Source organism: Zalophus californianus, chromosome X, assembly GCF_009762305.2.
Source record: "Zalophus californianus isolate mZalCal1 chromosome X, mZalCal1.pri.v2, whole genome shotgun sequence".
NCBI classification, from domain to species: domain Eukaryota; kingdom Metazoa; phylum Chordata; class Mammalia; order Carnivora; family Otariidae; genus Zalophus; species Zalophus californianus.
In genome coordinates, this window is record NC_045612.1 from 14,847,385 (window position 1) to 14,874,235 (window position 26,851).

At 48.8% G+C, this 26,851-nt stretch overlaps 1 protein-coding gene across 4 annotated transcripts in view; it reads right to left on the reverse strand.

Annotated features, from left to right (window-relative positions):
• Nucleotides 1-5,995: 5,995 nt before the first annotated feature.
• The window catches only part of ZIC3 (Zic family member 3), an 84,746-nt gene continuing 63,890 nt past the window's right edge, over nt 5,996-26,851 (reverse strand). For 2 of the 4 annotated variants that reach the window (XM_027608321.1, XM_027608319.1), the window contains exons 2-5: nt 19,946-20,018; nt 15,930-17,156; nt 14,648-14,811; nt 11,990-13,820 (exon numbers count right to left, since the gene is read on the reverse strand). In XM_027608321.1, coding sequence (XP_027464122.1) covers nt 13,641-13,820; nt 14,648-14,811; nt 15,930-17,156; nt 19,946-20,018 — 1,644 coding nt within the window. In that variant the 3' untranslated portion in view covers nt 11,990-13,640. Of the gene's footprint in view, nt 6,579-11,989; nt 13,821-14,647; nt 14,812-15,929; nt 17,157-19,945; nt 20,019-26,851 lie in introns of those variants that run through there. The other 2 variants (XM_027608318.2, XM_027608320.1) reach the window with 2 other exon arrangements.

Below are 26,851 nucleotides of genomic sequence, written 5' to 3' on the forward strand. Positions count from 1 at the left end.
TTTTTAATATGTCATGATCATTGACACAGAAAGCTGCAGAAACCCGGAGGAGGACTTTTGGCATAATGAATGGGAGATGATCAGAAATACAAAAAGACTTGGGTTTTGCATTTAAGTTAAATGTTAAATCAAACACACACATGCTGAGGAATCTACCCCCTGCTTGTAGATACCAATTTGTCCTCAGATCCACATCTATGTGTCTCTGGATGGTTGGCAGTTCTCCGTTGGCAAAATGAAGTAGAGAAAATTGAGACAATTGTCCACAATGGAAAAAAAAAAAAAGTTTGCCTCGGACAAAAGTCATTTCGGAGTTTATTAATTGAGGAGGCCATTGTGATAGCCTGAATCTTAAAAGACCACAAGTAGATAAATTGGTAGTAAAGAGTTTCAAGAGTTTTGGTTTTTGCCATTCTCTATGAAATAGTTCTAAAACTTTCATATAGATCAGATTCATCTGGAACACTTGTTTGAAAGGCATATCCAAGCCCAGGCTCTGACACTGAGAAGCTGGACTTCACTTATCTAACCTGGGTCCAAGAAATGTTGTTCTTGTTTAGGTAGGCTCTACACCCAACGTGGGGCTTGAACTCATGAGCATGAGATCCAGAATCGCACGCTGAGCCACGGGCTGAGCCAGCCAGCTGCCCCCCCAGAAATTTTCATACAGGTGATCCACAAGCCACACCCATCAGGCGGCCCCATGAGCCTCATAGTTCTGTGAAAATATCTAAATAAGCAAAGATAAAATGTCTACTAAGTTACATAGTATATTCCATGCAAGCAAACCTTGAGTTAGTCTTCCATTCATTTGACACTCACTAAATTGGTGGACATTGTGCCAAGTCAGGCACAGAGTAGGTGCAAAACTCAGTTTCTTTAGCACCCAGTTATCTGTACCATCTCCTGACTCCCCACTTCATTTTGTCCCTGCACAACACCAGCACATCCGGTTAATTTAATGACTCAACTAATTTAAATATATACAATAACTTCGCGATTCGTATTGAATGTTTTCTGAAATGACTGAAGTTTTGGCCTGAGTTACATATAGCTGGTCCTCTGACTTTCGGAACGCCTAACGAAATCAAGGAGGAATGCAGTGAAAAGTCTTGCCTGAGAACATAAGTAGAGAAGTTCCTGGTGGAATGATGGTCAGGTTGTGCCCTGAATCTAACCGTTTAAGAGGGGGGAAGCCTGGGACACACGACCTGTGCTTGAGGCTAACGCTCAACCTGAGGATCAGGACGGTCCTCCGCTTCTTTCATCCTAGACAATACACGTAAAACTCAAACATAAACACTCGAGCCACTCACAGCAGTTGCAGTGTTTTCCTCACATGGAAGAAATGGGTTTTAACCATCTATTTTAGCTAAAGAATGCTCTCTCCTGATTCTACCAGGAACTTCAGTTTTGAACACCAGACTACTGTGAACACGTACTTTTCATCCAATTTAACGTATATGTGTGAACACACAAGCCACGACTCCTTTATTGAATACCATACATGCACAAGATAAGTTTCAACTAGTGCAGGCTAGGAATCAATCCTCCCCCACCCCAACAAAAACTGCCCGAGGCCACACATTTAAAGAAATGAATGCAAATCGAAAACAATTGCACAATTACCTTTTCAAAATGATTTAATTTTAATTAACATATTTATATTATATGTGGATGCTTAATTTAAAACACTTAAAAGGAGCAAGTGTAGATGTGATAAAATATTTATCATGTCTCAGGATTTTGCGTTTAGCAATTACCAATTCATTTTCTGATTCAATATTTGCCCAATAGAAAACTGGATGGTTAATTTATAAATTCAAAGTTGTTTCTAGATTTTTCTTTTTTCTTTTCTTTTTTCTTTTTTTGAAAATAGGGAAGGGGTTCTTGTCCTGAGTCCTGATTTTCAAGTAGTTTATTCCAACTATTCACTTAACCAAAGTGATTACAGTTTAAGCCCACACAGAAGCATTTGGGTTTAAATTCAGTGTTCAAATAGTTGTGTTATACAATTAGTCAATATGCAATTACAGGGAATCTAATGGAGCCAGATGCATGCGGTCCAGACACAAGCAAACTACAGATTAAGACTTTCTCAGTTTTAAACATACAAAAGCAAATTATGCAGTTAAACAGGGCTCACTAAAGAACCGCATCCATTTTTAACCAGTCGGACCATGTGAATTTTCATTTCACCAGTTCAGAGAGATGCCTTAAGGCACTGAAACTTCCAACACTTATAAAAGTAGTATGAAGTTTCAAGTACCCAGAGCACAGACAACTACAAAGTTATCCTTAATGTTTTTCCTAAATAAGGGTTTCTCTCCCCTCCCCCACTCAATTGCTTTCACAACAGTGTCTTATCAGAAAGTCTTGTGAGAAAGCTTCCCTGCCGGCTCATTCACAAGATTAAATCTAGTGCCTGGGACAGAAACATGGTGTTTCAGTGTTCAACGACATAATATCCAATGGAAGAAGCTTCATTTCACATCCTTGATATACCCGCACATCAGGCTCAAAAACCACGGAAGGCTCAGAAATGATCAAGGAATAGACGCCTGATGGAACAGATGCACAGATGCTGTGCTGGAAGAAAAGACAAATGCTGAAGTGCATAATGATTTTGAAAAGATTTCTTTATCAAACATGTCATTTGTTTGAAAGACCAGGGTTGTTGGCATCAGATGTGGGGTACCAGCTTGTTAGCAAAGTGAAACATGATGGCTGCGAGATACTGGCGATTGATGAATCAATTGAAATCACTGATGTTGCTCAACTGAACGTCTTCATTTACTACCTCAATGGTCAGGAGTTAAGGAAACACCTTTTGTTTGGGGTTATCACCACCACCAAGATGTCACATCTCAGTGAATACCCTGGCTAAATATTTTTTATAAAGACTAGGGAAGTCCCCAAAGGAATGTTATCAGCTGGCCAACCAATTATGTACTCTGTTGGTGATCAGCTGCAAAACTGACACGAGCGATCTTTTCCATGTAAGTTCTGGCTGGGTAACATTAGTGAATCATCGGTAAACAAGTCCTATGCACTGGATTCCTATCGAAATGTTACAATGCATTTATTCATCTTGTATCACAAATTGCCTATTATTGACTCTGGGACGTTTACAGAGGCAATTGTTGGCAGCAACATTTTTCTCATTGCACCAATGAAGTTTCTGATGATCTGATTAAAAACAAAGAGGACTTTTTTTCTCCCCCCTAAGGAAAGGCAACAGGAGCAGGAACACTTCTTTAAGAATCAAAGAGGGTGTTCTCCTGCCTGCCCCTGCACCCCGCCCCCTTCCTATTTTACCGGAAGACCTGGAAGGCCGCGCTGACTGATTTGATCCCTGGGACTCTAGACTAATGTCACCTATAGGAGGATCCGCCACGGGAGGCACCACAACGCTGTCAGGTTTGAAATCGGTCATTTAATAATAACCTCGCTCTTACTAAGTAACCGACAACCAATACTCAGAACAAATTGCACACGGCCGACCCCCGCATCTAATAGGGCAAAGTCCGAAAGAAATAGACAAAAGTGATAAACCAGTTTAGGAAGGAATAATGAAAAGTCCTCCAGACTCCGTACAAAAGCCATTATCATTCAGCAGTACAACCTCTCTGGGAAGCTCCAAGTCCCCAAAATGAGTGGGAAGGAAACATACACTTCCCACTCAGTTCATTCGGGAAGAGCTTAGTGTGTTTGGTGTTTCTGTTTGGTTTTACTGCATGAATAGACCCATCACTGAGAAAAAAATAACGCGTTTCATAATGCTGTAATAGAGCATTTCTTCACCTTCAGTCAGATCTCAGTTTTAACATAAAATAATCAGGTTATCCTTTCAAAACATAAGAAAACCAAAAGTAGGGGTGCCTGGGTGGCTCAGTCGTTAAGCATCTGCCTTCGGCTCAGGTCATGATCCCAGGGTCCTGGGATCGAGCCCCGTGTCAGGCTCCTTGCTCGGGGCGGGGGCGGGGGGGGGGGAGAAGCCTGCTTGTGTTCCCTCTCTCGCTGTGTCTCTCTGTCAAATAAATAAATAAAATCTTTAAAAAAAACCAAAAGTATGGCGGTAAAGTATTAAGATTGGTGGCTGTTGTTTGTGTTTTTACCTTAGGTGAGGCCATAACCTAGGCAGTCCCTAAACTTATTCTAAGGATGCTGACATCGGTCAAAACATTTTGGGGACCCTTCTTTGAGAACTGCTTCCAAAGCTAGCTTCTAAGCCCCATAGGAAAATCGGTCTCATTATTCTACAGTCACATCCGCATAATACTAACATAAATTTAGTAGGGGGAAACTGAATAATTTAAGACATCATACAATTTAATCTTTTTGTTAAATGTGAATGCCAATTTTCACATTGTAAAATTGTCATTTGCTTTAAGTACAGTAAGAATCAAGCTGTTGACTAAAGTAAAATTTTATCAAATTAAAAGTAAACCACTAAATTACTATGTTTACAGATTCTAAGTACACAACTTATTTTTATCTAAGGATAAGTGTATATTCATTGGAAGATAACTTACAACAGGCATTTAATAACACTTTACTTTTACGTGTTTAAATATTCATAGCTATGTTCATAAACCTACATGCCCGATCTAGCAATTATGCTTATGAAATGCAGTATTTCTTATATACCCTAAGTCTCCATCTATTTTCTGAAAACGGCATTCATTTGCACCCCAGTACAAATCACTGCGTGTTTTTAGCAAAATAATCCATAATAGTAAAACTAGGAAACTACCCCAAAGCAAGAGGAAAAGAAGGGAATTCTCATTTGTTCAGGGATGACTGTGTGCCAGGTTCTTTATGGACTTTTTGTGTTAATCCTTAGAATAACCCTAGGAGGTATTATTATCCCAGGGCAGCTGGCTCATGCACAACTTTGTAGTCTACCTTTCCAAGGGCTTTTTAAGTAATCCCATTATAATACTCCACTGCCTGTCTGAAAGAACACAGTTCTTTTCTTAAAAACAAAAACAAAACAAAAAATTCTACCGGCATTGGCATAGGGGGATATAAAAATGTCCGATTTTCGGGAGCTGAGAATCAAAGAACGATAGTCTTCCTTGAGTGGTCTATACTCCTGCTCTTAATGTAAATGAACAACCAAAATCAGAGGGAGATGAGCCATTTTCCCACTACTTAAAAATTACAGTATCATCAGTCTACTTAGAAATTTTACTAAAACTGGATCTAAAGAACCAATAGCGATATACTCTATCAGGCTGCAATTTACAATACCTCATCACGGCGTAATCACGTCAAATAAATACAATGATGGCCACTCGCAGATTACATTAGATTACAGATGTTCAATTTAAAATGAGAAATCAAGTATCTGGAGTTCGAAGAATTTCTCTGAAGTGTCTTCATCTTCTCTAACACTACAGTTAATTAACGACAACTTGTGTTTTAATAACACCTATATTCCATGATTCGGTAAGTGTCCTAATCAATGGTTGCCAAGTTGTCTACCCCAAGAACCACTCTGGGGCTCCTGAATAAAAGACATGTACTGTGCCGTGCTATAATATCTGCTCTCCAGAGGCCCTCCTTTCTTCTTCGAGGCCATCTTGAGCTTTGTCTTTCTCTCTCTTTCTCACCCAAAGAGTGGTGTGCACAAGCTCTTGGTCCTCCAAACTCCTGCCTCCAGTCCTTCCTTCTAATCACCCCTATCAATCCTCGACTCTGAATTTTTCCCCTGACTTCCCCAGCACCTGGCCCCGAGTCCCTCTGGGAAAACACTGTGAGCTCAAAACAGTTGGCTGAGGTTTGTTCAGTGGGTTTGTTTGGTTGGCGTGTTTTTTTGGTTTGTTTTTTGTTTTTGCAGGTTTATTGCTCAGTGAAAGCCCAGCTATATCATGAAAAATGTGACGAGAATATAAAATTGTCCCAATTCAACAGGTTAATCAACATTATTTAGGAGGTTCTGGTTGTCACCATAATAAAACAATGATCACAAAAAATTTTAATGGTTTTATTTAAGTCAAACAACAATTGTAGGGATCCTGGGTACTGCTTTTTGAACACAAACATACAAAATTAACAAAACAAGCATTCGTGTTTCTAGTTTTAAACACTTGAGCTCTACATGTGGAATGCAGATATTTGAAAGAGATTTTCAACAAGGTCAACACAATGCATGAGATAATACACACTGGGTTATGAATTAGGCCAGTCTTCACCTCCATCTTCCCACTTATAATCCTAAAGTGGCAGGGCGTGCGGGGGGGGGGGGGGGCAGGGGGGAGCATTTTTGCTTTTTCATTTCACAAATGATTGCTCAACACAGACTGAAATACACCAAAAGAAGAAAAGAGTCTTTTTATACCTCGGGAAGAAGCTACTACTCTTAAAATGATCACTTCAGGGTAACAGACATCCAAATTGATGTGGTTTTCTTTGAAACCTCATCAGTAAATCATTTCTTGCACAGTAGGCTCGGCATTAACCCTGCATTTAGGATAGGTAGTGTTATGGAGGGCTGGCTGCTGCATACCAACGTCAGTATCAAGTTCTTCGTCAGGAATTAGAGACTGTCCCGGATACCAAGCAGGACAACACTGGCAAAAAAACAAAAAGTGAACTGCAGATAGGTCAAAACAAGCTATATTTACTCTTAGAAAAAATGTCTTAAATTGTTACTGGCTATGTTGTTTTAAATGCTAGTTTATAATAGAACACAATGGAATCTTTTCTTTTTTAACACCATACATTCAAATGGTCTTTACATACGTTGTGTTACAATGCAACACATTAGACAGCATACACATCCTATCAGGGATCGAACATAATAAACTTGCCATCTGGTGCCGGCTATTTCTACAGTTACCGTAAGCTCATATTTTTCTCTATTCATCCGATTAGTCAACAGGTTGAACTGTCATCACATTAAAAATATGCAAAAGTGTTTGCTTTGTTGTATGATTTTTAAAGAAAGATATTTTCTTTCGTTTTAAGAGATTTTGTTGAAACCAGAGTTTCTTGAATCCTATTCGAAGCTGTTTTGCTCCTGTGTTGTTATTATGAGTCCAAGTACTCTGAACCACTCCTTTTAATGCTTCCTGCCTACTTAGTGTTTTTCAAGCTGTAAATTTCAATGGTTATGATAGAAACCAAGCCTCAGTGGGAAAAGCAGTGACCTTCAGAGTCCTCCCTCAAACAAATATAAGAGTTCTACTAACTTATCACTCATCCAGTTTTGCAGAAATTCCATTCACATAATTCCTATGCAAATCCGCCAGTTTTACCATATCAAATGACCCAAAGAACACCGCAGGTATCCGGGGGGAGACAGTTCACCAGTGCATCTTTAGCTTGATTTTAATGCCAATTTAAGAGACAATCCGGGCTCTGTAGTTCTTAGAGAGACAAACTGCCTAACCATTAGTTACAGCTTTTTCAAGTTAATGAACTTTTCATTTTTCACACTTTCGGTACCAAGAGATTTAACCAGGGAAAAAGCTCAAAGCTCAGGGTTCAAACTACAGCATGGAAAAATAAAGTATAGACCAAGCACCATCTACTTCCTTTGATCTCTCAAAGATGTCAATACTCCATTCCAGTGAGGGGGTGGGGGGAGTGGCTGAGCCCGGGAAGGAAACTTCAACCAAAGGGGGCAAAAAAAGATCTGTTTGGTGGCAATTTCAAAACAAGTTTCCAAACTGCAGAAGAGGCTGCAGCCCCTTTGACTTGCAGGAATTACACATAAGAAAAGAACAGAAAATACTACAAGGCATGCTTATTATTTTAATTGCCCAGGGGTTTCCAATGCAAAGCACGACAACTTAAATGCATATTCCAAATTCTTGCTCCAAAGCCGTCTTCTTTGTGTACTGAAAAGGAGGAAAGACAACCCCATCAATTGTTCTCTGCTGATAAAAGCACTGTTTTGCAGATTTCCCCCCAGATCTGGGCCAGCTTTGCTAATGACCTGCCCACCCACCTGGGACCCTTCCCAAGGTGGCCCCCCGGGAACTGCCCCACACCTTCAGGTGCCCAAATCCTCGACGGTGGGCAGTCCCGAGAAGGCCTTTTCGTTCAGCTGTTGGCCTCCACGAAGACGCAACCTGAAAGAATTCGTGCCGCCTATTTTCCTAGAGGAGGCAGGGGGTCAACAGCTACACCTTTCTATCCCACTTGTTTTTGTCCTCCCGAAACACACATCTGAAGGTGAATCTGCAAACTTTTTCTGCAGGGGAAAAAAACAAAAACAAAAACAAAAAAACACGAGCTCGAGATCCCAGAGCTACCAGGGGTTCTTTCACCCGCCAGGATTTAGGCAGTTAAGCAAAAGCTGAAAGTTTTCGGGGCTGTGGCCTTCCCCCCCACCCCACCCCCGCCTTCGCGTAGGATCACCAGCTGTTAACAGCACACACAAAAGCTGCGACAGTGCCATTTCTCAGAGGTCCACGTTTAAATGAGATATGCAGAAAAAGGGGCCCCGAGCAACGCTTACGGTTCGAACTCGCAATGGCACGTTTTATTATGGAAATGGTACCTGCGTGTCCCCTCCCGGGCCCCGCCATTGTCCTGGAGGAAAAAGCGGCCGCTCATTGGCATTTTTAGGGGGATCGGACTTGCTGCGGCCTCCCGACCCGGCACAAGAACTCAAAATGGCACCCCCACCCCCACCCCGGAGGGTCCGCAGGAGAGGTTTTCAGTCGGGACGGGAGGGTGGGGCGGCCTCCAGCGGGCTTCAAGTCCAAGTCCCCTGGGAGCCCCAACACCCAGAAGGCTCGCCAACTTCCCACGCCCAGAATGCCCTGGAAGAACTTCTTCGCTTCCGTTTTTTCACAATTTTGCGATCGGCCGCCACGACCTACGTTCTCCCGCGAGGCGCTCGGAGCCGAGGAATAACGAGGGAGTTTAAAGCACACAACAGTTCGGCAGCCCGCAGTCAGCGCTTTGCTGCGCTCCGCGGGGGTTCGCATCCGGCCGCCATGTTCATCACTCGAGAGCCGCCCCAAAACCACCCCCCTTCCCCACACCCCTCTCCTCCCCTCCCTCCCCGCTCCGCCGAGGCCGCGGCGCAGCAAAGGCGCTTTCAACTCTCCCCCCACCCCCTGGCAGTCGGAGCGGCTCGACGGCTGCGGGGTGTGCGCCTGCGCCGGAGTGCGGGCGGTTGGGGGGGGGGGCGGCGGGCTTGAAAAGGCCGGAGCGACGGGGAGCGGGGGAGGGGGAGGGGTTGGGGCCCGGGCCGAGCCTACCCTTTCCTCGCAGCGGGTCCCCGCTCCGGCCCCGGCCCGGCTCTCGCACGTGCGCGCTAAAAACCCACTTCAAAGTCTGCTCCCGGCGCGGGGGCGGCCCCCTCCGGGCCGGCCCTCGGACCCTCGCACCCCTGCACCCCCAACGCGGGCCGCCAACCAGGCCCCAGGCCCTGCGAAGAGACCGGGAGGGCCGAGCCAGAGGACGCCAGCCTAGGGAGCCCCGGCAGCCGGGAGCGGCCTCCGGGCGTCCGAGTGCCTCCCTCCCTCCTCCCACCCCCACCGCCTGGAGAAAATGAATGGAACACAAAGTTTGCGGCCAGCGCTACGCTGTGGCCTTCGGAGCTCACCATTGTTTGGGCTCGTATTGACCCCAGGTCCGGATTAGGCAGCGGCTGATTCCTGCTTTACAGCCCCGCCGGCCTAATGAGGCCGGGAGGCGATGGGGCGCGAAGCGTCCGCGGAACCCGGGCGACCGCCGGCTTACGGCCGCCGAGGGCCCTGTAGGTGGAGGTCAAAGGGTCAGCGGGCCGAGACCGCGAGAGAATTGACCCTAGGAAACGAGGTCCCCTCCCCGCCCCGAGCTTCGACCGGGACTTGCAAGAGGTTGGTGTGTGCACAGGGACCCTGGGCGCCCCGACGAGGGGCCCGAGGAGCGCGGAGCGGGAGCCCTGACTTCCGAAACGCCTGGCCTCGTCCCCGGGGCAAAGCCTCGAGGGTCAGACATTGAGAGAGAAAAGCAGCCTAGCTGCCAGGCGGAGAACCCGCCCTTCGGGGCATGGGCACGCCGGTGGCTATTCTTTCACAGAAACTTGAGTGGCAAGAGGCCCTTCGACTTTTCTCCTCTGTTTGGGGGGAGGGGGAGCTTATAGGGGGAGGAGAAGGTGCCAGGGGCGCAGCGGCAAGGGGACAGCAGGCGGCAAGAAGGGGGGAGGGGCGAGGAGGTCCTGAGCACAACTTTGCAGGGAGGCTTTGTGAGCGGAGGCGGTCCCTGCTCGCTCGCCAACCTTCGCAGTAGCTGAGACGGACTGCCCTGCTTAGCCTGGACTCTGATCTTTAACCTTCCAAACTGGATGAAGGCCAGACTTCTGTCTGCTGGGAAATAGACACCTCCCCTTTCCCCACCCAACAGTGGAAATCTTAAGCTAAACCACCCAGTTTGGGAAAGATAATGGACTTTTAACAAAGGTCTTACCAGGTGCAAGAAGGAAAATAACAGGTACATCACTAAGAGCCCAGTTGACACTCATAGTTTCCAGCTGATCCATCTTTAGGGTTGCAAGGTTTTTTTGTTGGGGGGGGTGCTTATTCTTTTAAGTTATTTACTGAAAATTCAAGAATATAAATGTGCACTCCCAGAGTCAGATTATAGGAGGAAAATCTGTGAAAAGTTTTCTACTGAAAGAAACTTTTTTTTTTTTTTGCCAAAAAGTGACAGGGCAGAGACTATTTGGAGAAACAGGATGCTACACCAGAATTAGAGGAAATCACGTAGAGGGGCAAAGCTTTTACTTTATCTTAATATTGCTTATCATCATTGTTAATTGGTATCTTCCCCTCTTAGGACACAATGCTTTACTGTAAAAATTTTATGGTAGAATAATACCAAGCTTGCTAAGGAAAAATCAAACTCTTCTTTATGTCTCCTAAATAGATATTTAGTATTTTTACTGGCAGGGAGGAGAAGCAAGTTTCTGAGAGAATCCTGCAACCAACCCACCCCAGTCAACCCCCATTTGAAATTAGGTTAAGTTGGGGGTGGAGAGGAAATTCATGGAGAACACAGTAAATTGTGCAAGTTCAATGCATATTTCAGACAAAAAAACACTATTTAGACTTAAGTTGGAAGACACTTAGCGCCAATATTATGAACATACACTTTCTGCAAACCTGCTGAGCATTTAAAACGGACTCTGGTTTGAAGTGAAGGAAAAATCCTGAAACAGGAATTTGGTCCAGCACCCTCAGTGTCAAGGTCAAGATTGGAATGTCTGGGGTAGGAGTGGTGGACTGACCAGGTTACCTGCTCATCACTTGTGAAGTCATCCCAATCTCTCTGTTCATGGCATTCAGGCCCTTGCCTTGTCTACTGGTGGAGGAAAAGTGCAAAAAAAAAAAAAAAAACCCATTCTCCACAAACAAAAAATTGCATCCAAAACAATTTGCAATTAGAAACTGTCAATAATTGTTGACAAAGATCAGTAGATAAAATAGACTGCTTCAACTGTATCCAGGAAATCAAAGTTTCTTTTTTAATTATCAGAAGTTCTCTGGGCATTTCAATTTAAGGTTGATTTATTTGAACATGAAAAAAAATCAGGCACTAAATACAAAAATGTTATAACATAAATAAGATGTGCCAAGACTTTATTTCTTCAAAAAGAACAATAAACAAAATCCTATAATTCAAAATGATATTGTATAATACCAAAGGGACTGCCACCAAAAAACCTAGAGCATTGCCCCTTCAAGAGAAGGAGGTACTTAAGCCTATTCATTACATTTCTAAATTCTTTACAATTCCTTATCTCCACCATTCTATTTGCTGATTTGCAAGCTGGTTATTCATGCAGAGATTGGGCTCTCAATATTAAACAGCACCCTAAATTAGTTAAAAAAAAAGTCTCTCGATACTCTACCCAGTCCAACCCGCCAATATAGTAATCAGTTTTTTCATATAACAACTGTAAAAGAACTGTTTGTCCAAATGAGTTGCTTCGCTGAAGATTAAATGGATTGTTAATATTTTATCACAAAGCAAACAACCATTTTTCATTGTTATTGATTTTAATGGAAACAATGCTCTTAACATCTGTGCCTACAAACCATGAACTTTAAAAATACATATTTTGCAAATGTTTTTTTCTTTCCATATCATTTCAGAACCGCTGCAGTTATTACACCGCTATAAAAATGTTATGAATAACTGATAATTATGAATTGAACTATATACAGCAAAACAAATCAGCCTTTGCCTTCCAAAACTGTAAATGGACTATGGTTCTTTTAAGAAGCACTTTAACCATAAGTAAGCACGGCTCAACTGGCCTTACTCATCACCACTGTTTCAGACATACGCTTACTTTTGAAAATATATAGATAGCTAGATAGATTTGATAGGCAGATTAGATAAGTCATAGATACAAACATATATATGTATATGGGTGATCCCTCGATAGAATACACAGACATGCATCCTGCCACAATGTTCATTTTTATGTAAGGTAATAAAAAACTAAGGGACATAAAACTCATTAGGTTACCTTATGTTTATATATGTAGGGCAGGGATGATTAAATCCAGCTTCTCAGTCTTTGAAATACAAGATTGAGATGTCATGGCCACTAACTGAACTGATCAGTAATATTTGATTTGCATGCTGAAAATCCAGGACAAACACATTTAAACTCGCAGTTAAACAACCATCTGAGCTACAGATAAAGAAAGGAGGGTCTCCCCAGATGGAAACTGACACTGTAAGGAATCTACACTGCAATAGAAAAATAATTTAACAATTAAAAAAGGGATCTGAGTGAGTTATAAATACCAACAAACAAGATTTCATTTGCTTACGTCTCCTCTTTGTAGAGGGAGGCTGTTACAAAACAAGAGAAAGGAGTCAGTGGTTCAAAAACTGTAAATTGTGTTCTTCTTTCAAAACAATAAAATTTAATGCTAAAGCAGTTATAATCAAAAGCTGTACAGCATTTGTTAGAAAACATTTTTTTCCATAAATATTGTTCAGTTCCCGGCACTTGTAGCAATAATTAAATTACAAACGATAAATATGGCATCAATGGATATGTATTTACAAAAAAAAAAGTTATTACAAAAGGCAACTGTATACTAAACGTCACAATCTGTGTAGAGTAACATCACATCCTCAGCCTGAAAAAATACTGAACAACAGTTTCGACCCCATTAGACAAAAATACATTCACAAGTGTAATGCTTTGAGGAAAAGTTCAAGACATAACAGGACTTTGGCACGGTTTAAGACTGTGAGAGTTTAAACAATCACCACTAAGGCGAAGAATTTCCATCAGTTTAACATCACCACCAACAACAAGCCTTCTATAACTTCCTCTCAAGAAACAGGACAAGTGTTAAAATGAGCTGAAGGAGTTTAGGAATGGGGTGTGCAGAGAGCAAGAGAAAAGGGAGGAAAAAGCAGTGAAAAAGATTTTTTTTGAAAATCCTTCAAATGCCAAAACATATTTTCTAATCCTGAGAAAAGGGCATGGCTACTTTTGGATCTTGCCCAAAAACCTTCCTGGACAATTGCAATTAACAAGATGTAACCCTATATATGGCCTCTTGCCTTAAAAAACTCCATTTCCATCTGATTGGTCTCAGTTTCCTTTTTAAAATGCATTTGGTCCATTCTATGGTTAACAGGGTTTGTGTTTGTGTTTGTCCTCAGACGTACCATTCGTTAAAATTGGGAGGAAGTCCAGGGTTGTGGCTGGTGCTAGTTTGAACTGCAGAAGGGGTTTTAGTGGTATCTTTACTGTTTGCAGAAGCTATAGCGGGTGGAGTGGAAGATTCATAGCCTGAACTGGCAGCAGGGGAGGAATCTGACCCTTGAGATTCATGAACCTAAAATTAACATGTATATATTATAATGAATATAATTCCAACTGGCATTGTGCAAGCAAAAACAAGAGCAGAATTCGAGCACTGTAAGAGCAAGACCGCCCAGTGACCCACTTAAACGAGAAATGCTGCTGATTTGGGTTTTTTTTTGTTTTTAATCTCCATATTACCGATGTCTAGAAAACCCGGAGATGGTCGCCAACACAACAGCTTCAGCCCTAAGACCGGCATTACGGAAAAGGAATACAACACCTTGTCTTATCCATGCCCTTTCTCCGCGGATGGAGTGGGATAAGCACTTGGTCTTTGGGGCCTCTAAAATACTCCCTCCCGGCCCAGGTTTCACCAAGCCCGCTTCGGCTTGGGAAAGCAGGTACGGAGAAAGGTGGCACAGGCGCCCTGGGCGCTGCGAGGTCTCAAATGCGTGGGAATCCGACCACGCTCCTCGGCCCTATTGTTTGATCGGCAGCCGAAGAGCGAATGAACCACCCACCCCCGGGTTCGGCGCGGGTACTCCGGGTTCCCACCGCGGGCTGTGCCGGGAAGAGGCCGCCACTACAACCTCCAGCCCCGGCGAGCTCGGTTAGAGCTTCCCAGTAAACAACCAATTGTTCCTCTGCTCCCTCCTCCTCCCCACTGTGCCCTCCCCACTGTGCTCTCCCCGCCCCCCCCCCCCCCGGGTGCCCAAAATGGGTTCAAGGTGTCACCGCTGGAGCAAATCGGATTTAACGTGGAGGATACAGGGTTGGCAGCGCGGGCGCTTCCGTTCCGCGGCCCGCTGTCGGGCCGAGTGTTTATAAACCGCCGACCGCTAATAAAGAGGTAATTACCTTCATGTGCTTGCGCAGGGAGCTCGGGTGCGTGTAGGACTTGTCGCACACTTTGCAGATATAGGGCTTGTCCGAGGTGTGCACATGCATGTGCTTCTTGCGGTCGCTGCTGTTGGCAAAGCGTCTGTCGCAGCCTTCGAATTCACATTTGAACGGTTTCTCACCTGCAAGAGGCAAAAACGCAAAGGGGCAAAAATATGATCAGGGCCCGGAGCTTCCTAGGGCCCAGCAGCGGGAGACGCAGCGCCCGGCGGTCTGGCCGGAGAGGGAGCGCCGACTGGGGGCGGCTGTGGCGTCTCGGTTCCCTGGAGAAAAATGGAGAGCGCTGGTTAAGCCCGCTGGGCTGGGGAGTGGTGGTCGGGGCGGGGGTGGGGCAGGGTCGGCCCCGAACCTGCGCGTCCCTTTGTTCTCGCGCAGGATGGGGAAGCTTCTGGCTCCTCCAAACTTTCCCCTAACTTGTGCTTCCATCCCACCCGACCCAGGGCTCCCAACGCGTGGCCACGCTCCGCCGCTACCTCGGCGATGTAACCCAGCCCCGGCGGGACAATGGACCGGGGACGGGACAATCCCGTTCAGGTCCTTCTTTGTACCCTTTAATTCGCCTCTTTCAAATGTGGCGGTTTTGCTAAACCCAGTATTAAAAAGCAGGGGTCGTCGTACTTAACGTTCGAAAAGAGAAACCTATATAAATCCAGGGGCTCCAGACAGTTTTACAAGATGTTCGGAACAAGCCACGAAACTGAGGTGCCTTTTCTACTTTTAGCTTTCCTCCCGAAGTACTGAATTGAACCTGGAACTCCAAATAAAAATAGTTTGACAAAAGTATCAGTCATTTAATTAGGAGATGTGCCAATCAAGGGTAAAAAAGAGCGGAAGTAACCGAAAGTTAGTTTTCATTAGCATTTCTATGGTTGCCTTCCCCGAATGTGTGCCGAGAGCTAAGTCGCTTGTAAGCAATCCGCTCTCATCACATTCGGAGTCCCTTCCTAGTAACCCAGAAAAGAGACAAAAAGAGGCGGCGCCAGTTGGCTCCTGGGCGCGAGAAGGTTCCAATTAGTTCCTGAGACCGCGGAGCCGTCTGCCCGGGAAGTTAGAACTGGGCAAAAGCGCCGCGGGGCGGGGAGGGCGAGAGGTGGAGGGACACTGACAGCGCTTCTTTCCCGAACGGCCCCGGCGGGGCGCCGCCCCTCTCTTTGGTCGCCACCCCTCTCCCTCGCGCGGCAAGTCGGCTCCGTGGCGCGGTGCCGCTGTGAGTCACGCGCCCGCCTGCCTTACCCCTTACCTGTGTGGGTCCTCTTGTGGATCTTGAGGTTCTCGGAGCGGGCAAAGATCTTCCCGCAGCCCGGGAAGGGGCAGGGGAAGGGTTTCTCGCCCGTGTGCACTCGAATGTGGTTGACCAGTTTGTACTTCGCCTTGAAGGACTTGCCCTCGCGAGGGCACTCCTCCCAGTAGCAGACGTGGTTGTTCTGCTCCGGGCCCCCCACATGCTCCATGGTGACATGTGTCACCAGCTCGTGCATGGTGCTGAAGGTCCGGTCGCAGCTCTTCTTGGGCCGGCTCAGCTGAGCCTCGTCGATCCACTTGCACGACAGCTCCTGTTTGATGGGCTGCCGCATATAACGGAAGAAGGCGCCGGGCCCGTGGTGGGCCGCCACGTTCACGCCCATGTTCATGTTCATGGGGCTGTAGTTAGGGAACTGCGCGCCGGCCGTGTAGGGGTCTGTGCGCGGGCTGGCCACCGGGCGGTACGGGTCGGCGCGGCCGAACAGCTCCCCGCGCAGCCCCAGGTGGACCTGGTTGTTGTCCACGTGCCCTGTGGGCGACGGGTGCCCGGCGCCCTGCTCATGCAGACCGGGGAAGAGCAGGTAGCCAGGGGGCTCGGGAATGCCAGCTGGAGCGTGCAGGCTGCTCGCCGAGCCGGCGAAGAGCCCGTGCTGCCCGCCACCCGAGGCCGCCTCGCTGAGCCCGGAGCCGCGCTGGCGGAACAGAAAGTCGCGCGTGGAGTTGAAGGCGGCGGAGGCGGCACCGCCGTAGCTGGGCACCTGGCCGGCGTGGTGATGGTGGTGATGGTGGTGGTGATGATGGCCCAGGGCGTTGGCGTAACCCGAGCCCTGCGGCGTGAACGCGGAGCTCTGGCCCGAAGACAGATCGTGAGCCGCCGCGGGGCTCAGCTTGAAGGCGGCGGCGGCGGCGGCGGCGGCGGCGGCGTGGGGCGAGTCCCCGAAGGGATTCAGCCCCATGCCCGCCGGCTCGCGGTTGGGCATCTCGTGGTGGCGCGGCGCGCCGAAGCTGCCCACTCCCAGCCCGGGGAACTGCGGGCCTCCGTCCAGGAGCATCGTCATGGGTGGGGCGTTCTGGGCACAGGCGATACCGCTGAACTGAGCGAGGGTGCGGGCGAAGGAGATCTCCAAAGTGCCGCAGTCGGCGAGGGGTGGCGGCGGTTGGACACTGCCGGGAGACCCCCAAGGCGGTGCCAGGGGCTGCAACTTTCCGTCGCTGTGAGAGTCTCCTGCAGAGGGATAGGAGGGAGGAGGGGAAGTAGAGGAGCAGGAGGGGGGGGGGAGGAGGGGAGAAGAAGGAGCGGGGAGAAGGGAGGAGAAAAGACTCTGGGACTAGATCTGGTTTAACAAACTAACAGGCGCGCACAAAGAAAAATAAGCAAAATAATAAGTGGAGGGCGGAGTTGGCCAATCCGGTCCCGGGCACCCCTCCTCTCCCCGAGAGCGCAGCACCGCGGGGCCAGGAGGCTCCCTCGGCACGGGCCTCCCGGCTGGGCTGCGCTTAGTAGCAGAGCCGGCTCGTGGCCGGCGGGCAGGCAGCAGGCTGGAGGCAGGCTCGGTCCTCGCCGCTCGCCGCGCGAGTCCCAGCCTCTTCGCCTCCAGAGTAATGTCCTTGGACTGATAAAGTCAATCACTCACTCCTCTCACATAAACCGAGCGGGAGGCCGCGCGGCGCGCGCCAATGGGGAGCCAGCTGGCCCGCGGTCACCTGACCCCCGGCCCTGCAGCCCATTGGCCGCCGCCACACTGATTGGCAGCGCGGAGCGGGGAACATGGCAGCCGCAGCCGAGCGACCGCCGCTGATTGGGCCGTGGCCGGGCGCCTGGCAGGTGAGGCGGCGGCGGCGGCCCGGCGCCCGCGAGTGGGCTCCGCGGAGCTTGCGCTGCTGTGGGGAACTGGAGCCAGGCTCGAGTCAGCGGCCGGCGGGGCGGCGCCGGGCCTCTCCCTGGCTTCCCTCCGGCCCGAAGCGGGCAGGCACCCCTCACGCGCTTTACCCGCTTTGGCCAAACGCACTCTTTGCCCCGCGAGGATCGTTCCCACCGTCGGCGCGGCGCCGGACGTCCAGCCCCGCTTGGGCCCCCGCCGCCTCACCACCCGGAGAGAGGGCCCTCTCGGCGGCCGCAGGGCGGTGATCCTGGGGCGAGCGTAGCACTTCCAGGTTCACGGCCCATTAGCCGCGTCCTCCCCACACGCCACCGTGGGCCCTGATGGCTCCGAGACCACGGACCCGGGCCGGCCAGCTCGCCGTGCGGGCCCCGAGCTGCTGCTGGCCGTCCGAGGCCCAAGCGAGGAGAAACGATTACAATTAGAGCCGATCGCCCTTACTTCCGTCTGAGCCAAGCGTTGACTCTTTAGTTTGTGAGTGGTGCCTATACTCGCCGCTGCCCCTGCCCCCCCCCCATATATGACACACCAGCCACAGCTCAGCAAACACACAACATCGTAAACGCAAGCACGTCTCTGGGAACACTCACGCAGCACAGTTAACACAGAGCTAAACAGAAGCGTAAGCACATACAAACCAGTACCACAACAAACTACACACAAAACGGTAAAAACAGGCACATAACAAACGGAACACACAACAGGGTAAATACACGCACACAACACAGCAAACACAGACACAAGTACAAATACTAAACACGCACAGAATGCACTTAGCCTGCGCACACAACACACTAAACACACTACACAGCAAACTCTCTAGACACACGCTAGATCAGCGTGGTTTCCAATCCAAAGGGTAATCGGCTTCGAATTCTCAACATTTTCAAATGCAAAAGTGGGGGGGGCAGGAATGGAGACTGTGGGGTGGAATTTTCTTCTCTCTGAACAGCCAAGGCTTTGCTCTCTTCTACTCCTACCCAGACAAGCACCTAGTGACCTCAGGGAATTCTTACCCCTTGAGGATTTACCTTCCAGAGTTGTGTGCTGAAGCACACCCCCCACCACACACACACCCCACCCGACCCCCACCCCGCCTGGTGCTAGGTCTTTCTGGACTTAATGGCCAGGTTCAGACAGGGCTATAAATCCACTCATTTTTTTTGTCCGGCAGGGTATTTGCAAAGAATGCAGGAGAGTGGAAGTGGAACGAAAAGGCCCACAGAAAGATGGCTGTGATTGTCACATCCCGAACAGGGCCGAGCCCCCAAAGTCTGCGCCTTGAGTCAGCCTCACAACCTGGCCGCCATCTCTCTGTAGGAAACAGAACATCTGATCAAGTTCAGAGGCGCTTGGAGAGACAGCCTCAAGCAGCGCTTTCTAACTGCGGCCTTTCGCTTCCTGCCCCCCAATCCGCCGGGCCTGGCCAAGACTTCACCTTCTTTCTTTGCCATTTTGCTGGGGGGAAACCCTGCCGGTAGCACACTTACACCCCCTCCCATCAAACTCGCCCCAATTCTCCCTCTCCATCCACAGCTCTCTCCCCAGGTTGGAAGGTGAGTTCACTACTGACTTAAATGATTACATCTACTGAAAATAGGCTCTCCAAGAACGGTTTCAGTGTCGCTCAGCAGAAGGTTTCTTTGCGGGGGGGGGGGGGGGGAGGGGACTCAGAGAAGAACAAATATGCCTAAATCATGCAAATGAATTCCCTAGAGTCAGGTTTACAAAAAGGGAGGATTGCTTTTCTTTCTTTCCCCCTTTCTTTTCACTTTGCCCTTTCTATCCTTCCCTCTACCTCTCCTCACCTCCCACCGACCCCCGCGGACCCTGGGCGCGGAGTTGCATAGAAAAAGTTTGGATTTCCTCCGGTCGCCAGGGCAGAGGAGAGCGGTTCTCGAGGCTCGGGGGGGGCGGGGTGGGGGTAGCTGTCAGGCGGTGCGAGGGTTTGCGGGGAGCCCGGCCAGGTACCCCCCCCCGCCCCCGAGAACCTGGGGCCTTGCGCGTTTGGGAGTCAGGGCGGACTGCGGGGCGAGGGGCCGAGGGAGGAAGGCGGCCGAGGGAGCCCAACCGGCCCCTTCAGGGGGAGGGGGCCTGAGCGCAGGGCAGGGGGATGTTGCGGCTGCTGACCTACCCGGTGCCCAGTGTCCGTTTTGATATGGCCACATTCCGATAATTAATTGCCTCCAGCACGTGCTCTGTAGTCCCTGGAACAAAAAGGCATAATTCAATTAGATCATCAACCGAGAAGTGGGGAGGGGGGGAATGCTTGTTAAGGGGCCGACCTGAGGCGGTTCAGCCAGGCCAAAACCCCGGGCGGTGGAACCCTTCCCGGGACACCCCAGCCCAGCCCGAGTGTGCGACTCTGGGGGGGTGTCGGTGCTCGGGGAGGCGCAGGGTCCCCAGATGTCCCCGAGAGGACGAGGCTGGGGGCTTTGTGAACAGCAGGACAGAGGCAGACCATTTCGGATTCTATTTTGGTTGGTTTGGGTGGAGGTTTCCTTTTTGGGAGGGGGAACCCTGACCCTCGAAACAGATAGAAGGCGAAGTATCTCCAGATACAGCAAGTTTACCGCCTATGAAAACAAAGCCCCCTCCCCCAAAGCAAACCACTCCTGTTAGGCAATAAGAGTAATAATGATACAGCGGAAGTTTCCCTGATTACCTGCAGCCCTCACCCCTCAACTTGCTTTTCGGAGGAGACCCTGGGAAGAACTTCGGGGCACAGAGGACTTTGGGGAGCTGTGTCCGAAAGCAGAGTGGTGGCCGAAAGAAAGAAAAGCAGAGAAAAGTTTTGCCTGCACTCAGGCTGGAGAGGGAAGGCAGGAGTTCTCGTTCCCTCGTTTTCTCAGGTGGAGAAAGGAATCACTGGGCTAGCCAAGGCAGGGCAACTGGAACCCAGGGGTCGTGGGTCCTATTTTACGCTATAACCGAGGCTCCTTCGGCAGCGTTGGCTTACTGGGGTTTACATGTGTATTAGGCAGCGTAAATTAACCAATAAATCTCTTTTATGCATCCCCCAGTTGTATGTGGTCTGGTCTAAATATCCACATGTCTGTATGGATAGGAAATATAATGGGATCCGTTCCCTCACACTGAGTTCAAACAGTAAATAGGAAAAAGATTTATTCTCATGCCCAAATCTGAAGCAATAAATAAAATCAGTGACACTGGTCACTGCCAAACAAGCAAAGCTTTTGAGCCTGAATTTTAGGATCCATCTTAGAGAAGCAGGAGGGAAACAGAACATCCAGACCGGAGGGGGGGGACAAACTGGTTGCTCTGTACAACCCAGACCCCACTCTGCATCACTTGTTTCCTCACGCCAGCCTCCTCAAAAAACAAAACAAAACAAAACAAAACATGTACAGCACGTTGTGCTATCGGGCAGGATTTCTTTCGAAACCCATTTTCTGTGGCGGCCATGAAATTATCCTAAGTCGGAGACCTAGCAATTTTCTTTAAGTCCAAGGGAAACACTGCGGTCTTTTCTTCTGTTTTGTATTTAGAAAAGACTTGCAATCTAACACTCGCAACATTTTAAAGACCCTTTAAACCCAGCAAGCGGATTTCCGTTCTGCCAATGCTTCCTGATTTATTTCAATAAATGAATCTTTGAATCCAGGAAGGGAATTATTCCAAGACGCTGAATTTGGTGCCCCTGCCTCTTCCTACTGGAGCACGGAGTGTTTCTCGTTGAAACATGTCCTTGAAACTCACCATTATTTGCATTTTTTCTTCCTGGTAAATGACACTTTCTTTACATAAATCCCCACCCTCTTTTCAGAGTCCCAGGTCTTTTTTTAAAAGAAAAACTGCACATCGCAATAAAAAATGAAGGGCGAGAAAGCTGGGAAAGGAATGCGTTTTTAACTCCTCTTTATTTTTATGCTAAGATAAAGCTCTTAATTGGCTTCAGGGGCCGAGCTCAACTATCGATCTCCGGAGCCCGGGGACCTGCGGACACACTCGCCAACCGCTCATTTGGGCTCCGGATTTCATTGGCCACATTAGAGTTTTCACCACACTCCCATCATTCAATACATGTTTTATAAGCCCTAAATGCCCTGAAAATACAATATAGAATGAGCAAATAGATATTGTTAATCAACCCTTTTAAAAAATCTGTTTTGCCTTTGTCCTCCAGTCCAAGACACATCGCTGACCAGTGTAATGAAATGCAAACCAGATGGGAATGAGACATTTTCATTGTACTTGTCAATCAAGGCTGTGCAGAATTTATATATATATATATATATATATATATATATATGAACGTAAGAGACTCAGGCTAAAGTAAAGTAAAGAGGAATGAACTTGGAGAAGGCAGGCAGGGAATTGAACTAGAGCTATCAAAATCCAGTTTGGGATTATGAGGAGAGCCCCAGGAATACAGGAAATGGAGTGAAGCTGTGGGCAGTGGGCAGTACTCTCGGAGTCTGGGAGCAAGGCTCTTAGTGAGCCGTGGTCGTGGCCCACCACGATGCCAGCATCTTTACTACTCTGGGGGTGCCTAAATGTTAGCCTCCAGGCTCTAAGGCACCCTGGCAGTGGCTCTGAGTGCCAGAAGGACAAGTCACATTGGGAGAGGACTTCCCCTTCAGGATCAGAACCCCTTGTAGGTGGGGAGCGCCCAGCCAAGGGGAGAGGGAGACCCAGGCAGAGGCCGGTGGACAATGACGTATTTGATTTGTGTTTACAGGTCCTTCCCCAGAGACCTGAAGAGATAGGTGAAGGAGAATGGATTTGGGGTGTGAAGCTTGCCTGACGTTCTGGAGCACACATTTACTCGGGACCCCAAGTTCCTTCCAGCTGCCAAATGCTCTGTTTGTTCTGATATGTAAATGATAAAGTGGCTGGACTATGCTGAGGTATTTGCTCCATTTCTCTGCTTTGGGACACGATCCTGCTCCCAGAGTGACAGGAGGGGTACCTTTGGGCCACATCATGGATTCTGGCAGTGAATCTCATCCGTGGGGCTTCGGTTTGGAATTGCATTCCCCTAATCCAGGCCCTTTCCACCATTCCCTCTTCCTCCTTCCTTCCTCCCTGGGACCAGAGGCTACAGTACCCCAATGATCTCTTCTCTTTTGCCCACGCTGAGAGGGCGCATTCCTGCCACCTAAAAATATGCTGGCCCCAGCCCATTCAACTCCCAAGGAACTTCATGTAGGTCAGGAAGGGCATTTTGTAAAATGGAATTGTCCGAGTTTTTGCATTGGGTTTGGAGTCACTTGTGTAGTCCTTTCCTAGTGAGGGGGTGGGAGGAAAGGGCTTTGATATTAAAACAAAGAACAGCCCCCCCCTTCTCGCCCTTTTGTTTCCCCACCTCCAAACAAGACAGAGTAGGGGTAAATTAGACTAACTTCTAGTTTGAATGTGATTTGGCAACTGGCAAGCCAGATCTAGCCCATAGCCTATGTGGCATTTGTATGGCCCCTGGAGGGAAGAATGTGTGTGTGTGTCTGTGTGTCTGTGTGTGTGTGTGTGTGTGTGTCTGTGTGTCTGTGTGTGTGTGTGTCTGTGTGTGTGTGTGGGCTTTAATTCTTCAAGGAGCTAGAAGTAGAAAAAGGAGAAGGAGAAGAAAGGGGTGAGGGAGATTATGCTTCCGGGAGTGAATGTGGCCGGCAAGGCCTAAACTATTTTCTATCTGACCCTTTACAGAAAAAGCTTGCTGATCCCTGGAGTAGCTGGGCTGCAGCCTCCACCAAGGCTGGGGAGGCTTTTTCTTTTTCTTTCTTTCTTTTTTTTTTTAAGATTTTATTTTTAAGTCACCCCACACCCAATGTGGGGCTCGAACTCACAACCCCAGAGAGCAAGAGTCACACGCTCCACCAACTGAGCCAGCCAGGCTCCCCGAAGCCATGTACTCTTAACTGGGGGGTTTCATTCACCATCACTCTCCGGTTGGCTCAAGCTTCATTTTACATGACATGATTTTTTTTCAGCCTCACACCTCATTGATTTCCAGGGATAACTCTGGCTTTGGAGAAAGGTGAAAAGTAGAGTCAAGGGAGGACCAGCCCTCCAGAGCTGGAGGGGGCAAGAAGAGAGGAGAGAGGAAAAAGAGTTGTGAATATCTCAATCAGTGACTAGGTGACCTCTGACCCTGAGGGTAGTTTTATTGTCTTTCTTCTTTGGCTTGGGATACATACTTTATTGACCCTTTCGGCGTGACTGAGCCCTGAGGGGCAACCACAGCCTCCAGACTAAGCAAAGCATGTGAGTCCAGGCTAAGGCCAATGAGCAGCCTGCCTTCAGGAAGCCCGAGAGAAGTGACCCCGATTCCCCAGGCCTGAGGGGCTTTGACGAACAGAGAGGTGCCTGTCCACCAATTCAACTGTCCTTTCTCAGTAAGGGCCTGGAATCCCCCCTCTCCTCCTCACCCCAAAACACCTCCTCCCTTTCTCCCACAGAAAAATGCTATCAGCCAGTACACTTGGGCAAAGATTTTTAGGTTCCCTCTCTGAATACCCTCCTTAATTTTTTTTTTTTTTTTTTTTTTTTTTTTTTTTTTTTATTTACAGAGAGAGCATGAGCACATGCAGGAGGAGGAGCGGAGGGAGAGGGAGAGAGAGACAATCCCAAGCAGGCTCTGTGCTGAGCATTGAGATCATGCCCCGAGCCAAAAGCAAGAGTCGGATGCTCAACCAACGGAGCCACCCTGGTGTCCCTGAATGCCCCTCCTTTAAACTATAAGAGCAGGTTAATATAAAGATTCCACAGTGCTCCCAACAGCCCAGCTGTCCAGCTACTGCCTTAGTCTGTCCTCATTTTTTTTTTTTTTAAAGTAAGCTCTATGCCCAGTGTGGGGCTTGAACTCACAACCCTGAGATCAGGAGTTGCATCCTTGGAGTTGCATGCTCTATGGACTGAGCCAGCCAAGCACCCCCTCAGCTTGGCCTCTCAGGCATGTCTCTCCCTCTCCCACCTGAACTCGCCAGATGCATGTTACCAAGTGTTACCTTTCCCATGGCTCTCAGTCTTGCGCCCTCAGACTCAACTTTGGCCCATGACATTTTTACCTTTTGAACTTGGCACAGGCTAGCAAACAGACCAAACCTTTCCTCCAGACACAAGGAGATACTCCACTCAAGGAGGGTTACCAGATTTAGCACATGAATCCAGGACGCTCAGGTAAATTTGGGTTTCAAATAAACAACAATTTTTTAAAAAAGATTTATTTATTTGAGAGAGAAAGAGAGAGCACAGGGAGTGGGGAGCAGAGGTGGAGGGAGAGAGACTCCTCAAGCAGACTCCCTGCTGAGCACAGAGCCTGATGGAGGGCCCCATGCTGGGCTTGATCCCACCACACTGAGGTCATGACCTGAGCTGAGGTCATGACCTGAGCTGAGATCATGACCTGAGCTGAGGTCATGACCTGAGCTGAGATCATGACCTGAGCTGAGGTCATGACCTGAGGTGAAATCAAGAGTCAGACACTTAACCGACTAAGCCACTCAGATGCCCCAAGGATTTGTGGGGTTTTTTTTAGCATAAATATGTCCCAAATATTGCATGGGAGGTATGTATATGAAAAGATTATTTGATGTTTATTTGAAATTCAAATTTAACTGAAAATTCTGTATCTTATCTGGTAACCCTACAGTTCAGGAGTCTGGCCTAGATGAGCCTTGATGGGCTAAATTATCTCCTAATGGAGATGTGGCCTTACAAGATGTCACGTGCCCTGGGCGGTGGAGAAAGAGGCATTTCCTGCACCTTGGGTTTTTCAGGTGCCATTTGTGGAAAATCAGCTTAGGAATCAGGCGACCCCAGTAAGGCCAAGAAAGGAAGGCAAGCCCAAGAAAGGCTCTGGGTGACATTCCCGTTCCAGCTCACTGAGGGTGCCAGGGGCCACTTCTCTTCAAGAAGGCCAGCCAGGAGCCATCTTGGTGAGATTGTGGTGGGCGACATAAAATTTAAAGGGAGCCTCTCAGGGCGCCTGGGTGGCTCAGTGGGTCCTGGGATCAAGCCCGGCTCAGCAGGGAGTCTGCTTCTCCCTCTCCCTCTGCCCTTCCCCCCGCTTGCGCGCGCACACGCGCTCTCTCTCTCTCTCTCTCTCTCTCCCTCTCTCAAATAAATAAAATCTTTGAAAAAAATAAAGTGAGCCTCTCCTGGCCCTGCCTTGAGAAACCCTCAGCTCTTGGAAGGTTGGGAGGGGGCAAAGAGACTCAGGGATTAGCCACACCCCTCAACCCCTTCCCCTCAGGCTCGTGCCTCCCCCCACCCCCACCCCCACGCCCACCCCACCCCCACCCCCACGCCCACCCCACCCCCACCCCCACCCCCACGCCCACCCCACCCCCACCCCCACGCCCACCCCACCCCCACCCCCTCCAGAGCAGGCCCTTAACCCCTTGAGGGAAGCCCCAAGCATTTCTTTCACACACACACGTGAGCTTCCCTCACAGGGCCTCTGCGATTTCTCCCACAGTGACTGTGCACTTTCCTCAGGAGGGCCCTTGCGTTTTCCTCACGAGGGCCCTTGCACATCCCTCACAACACCTGCCCTGAGTGCTTCCCTCTGCGCTAGCGTCCACGAGGCCCCGTACACCGGGCTGTTGGAGACCCATGCACTGGGGGCTTGGAAACCCCATGCACTGTAGGCCGCAGAAGTACAGTGCATTGACCTATCGCAGGCCCAGCAGGACGGCCCCATGGATCCTTACCTAATTTTCTCGGCCTATGGGCTCCCCAGGGCCCCTTCACTTCCCCCAGGGTCTGGGTTCCACTCCAACTGGCCCCCGAGACCTCTGCACCTTATCCTCGCTCCCCCTTTCTATCAAATTAACAGGCAGTCCTTCAAGTATTGAAAAGCCTGATTTGAGCAAGAACACCCCGGGTGGGCCCTTGAGGGCGGCCCCTCTGCCTAGCCCTGACCTCAACATAGATGCAGCAGTCAACACCAGGGGTGCAGAAGCCCCTCTTGCGGCTGTCTAGGGCTAAAGGTCACATCTTCCTTAGGACCAAGGGGCCTTGTGAAGCACGTTTTATCAGCAGCCACCCATTTTGCTCCTCTCCGGCTTCCCCACCCATC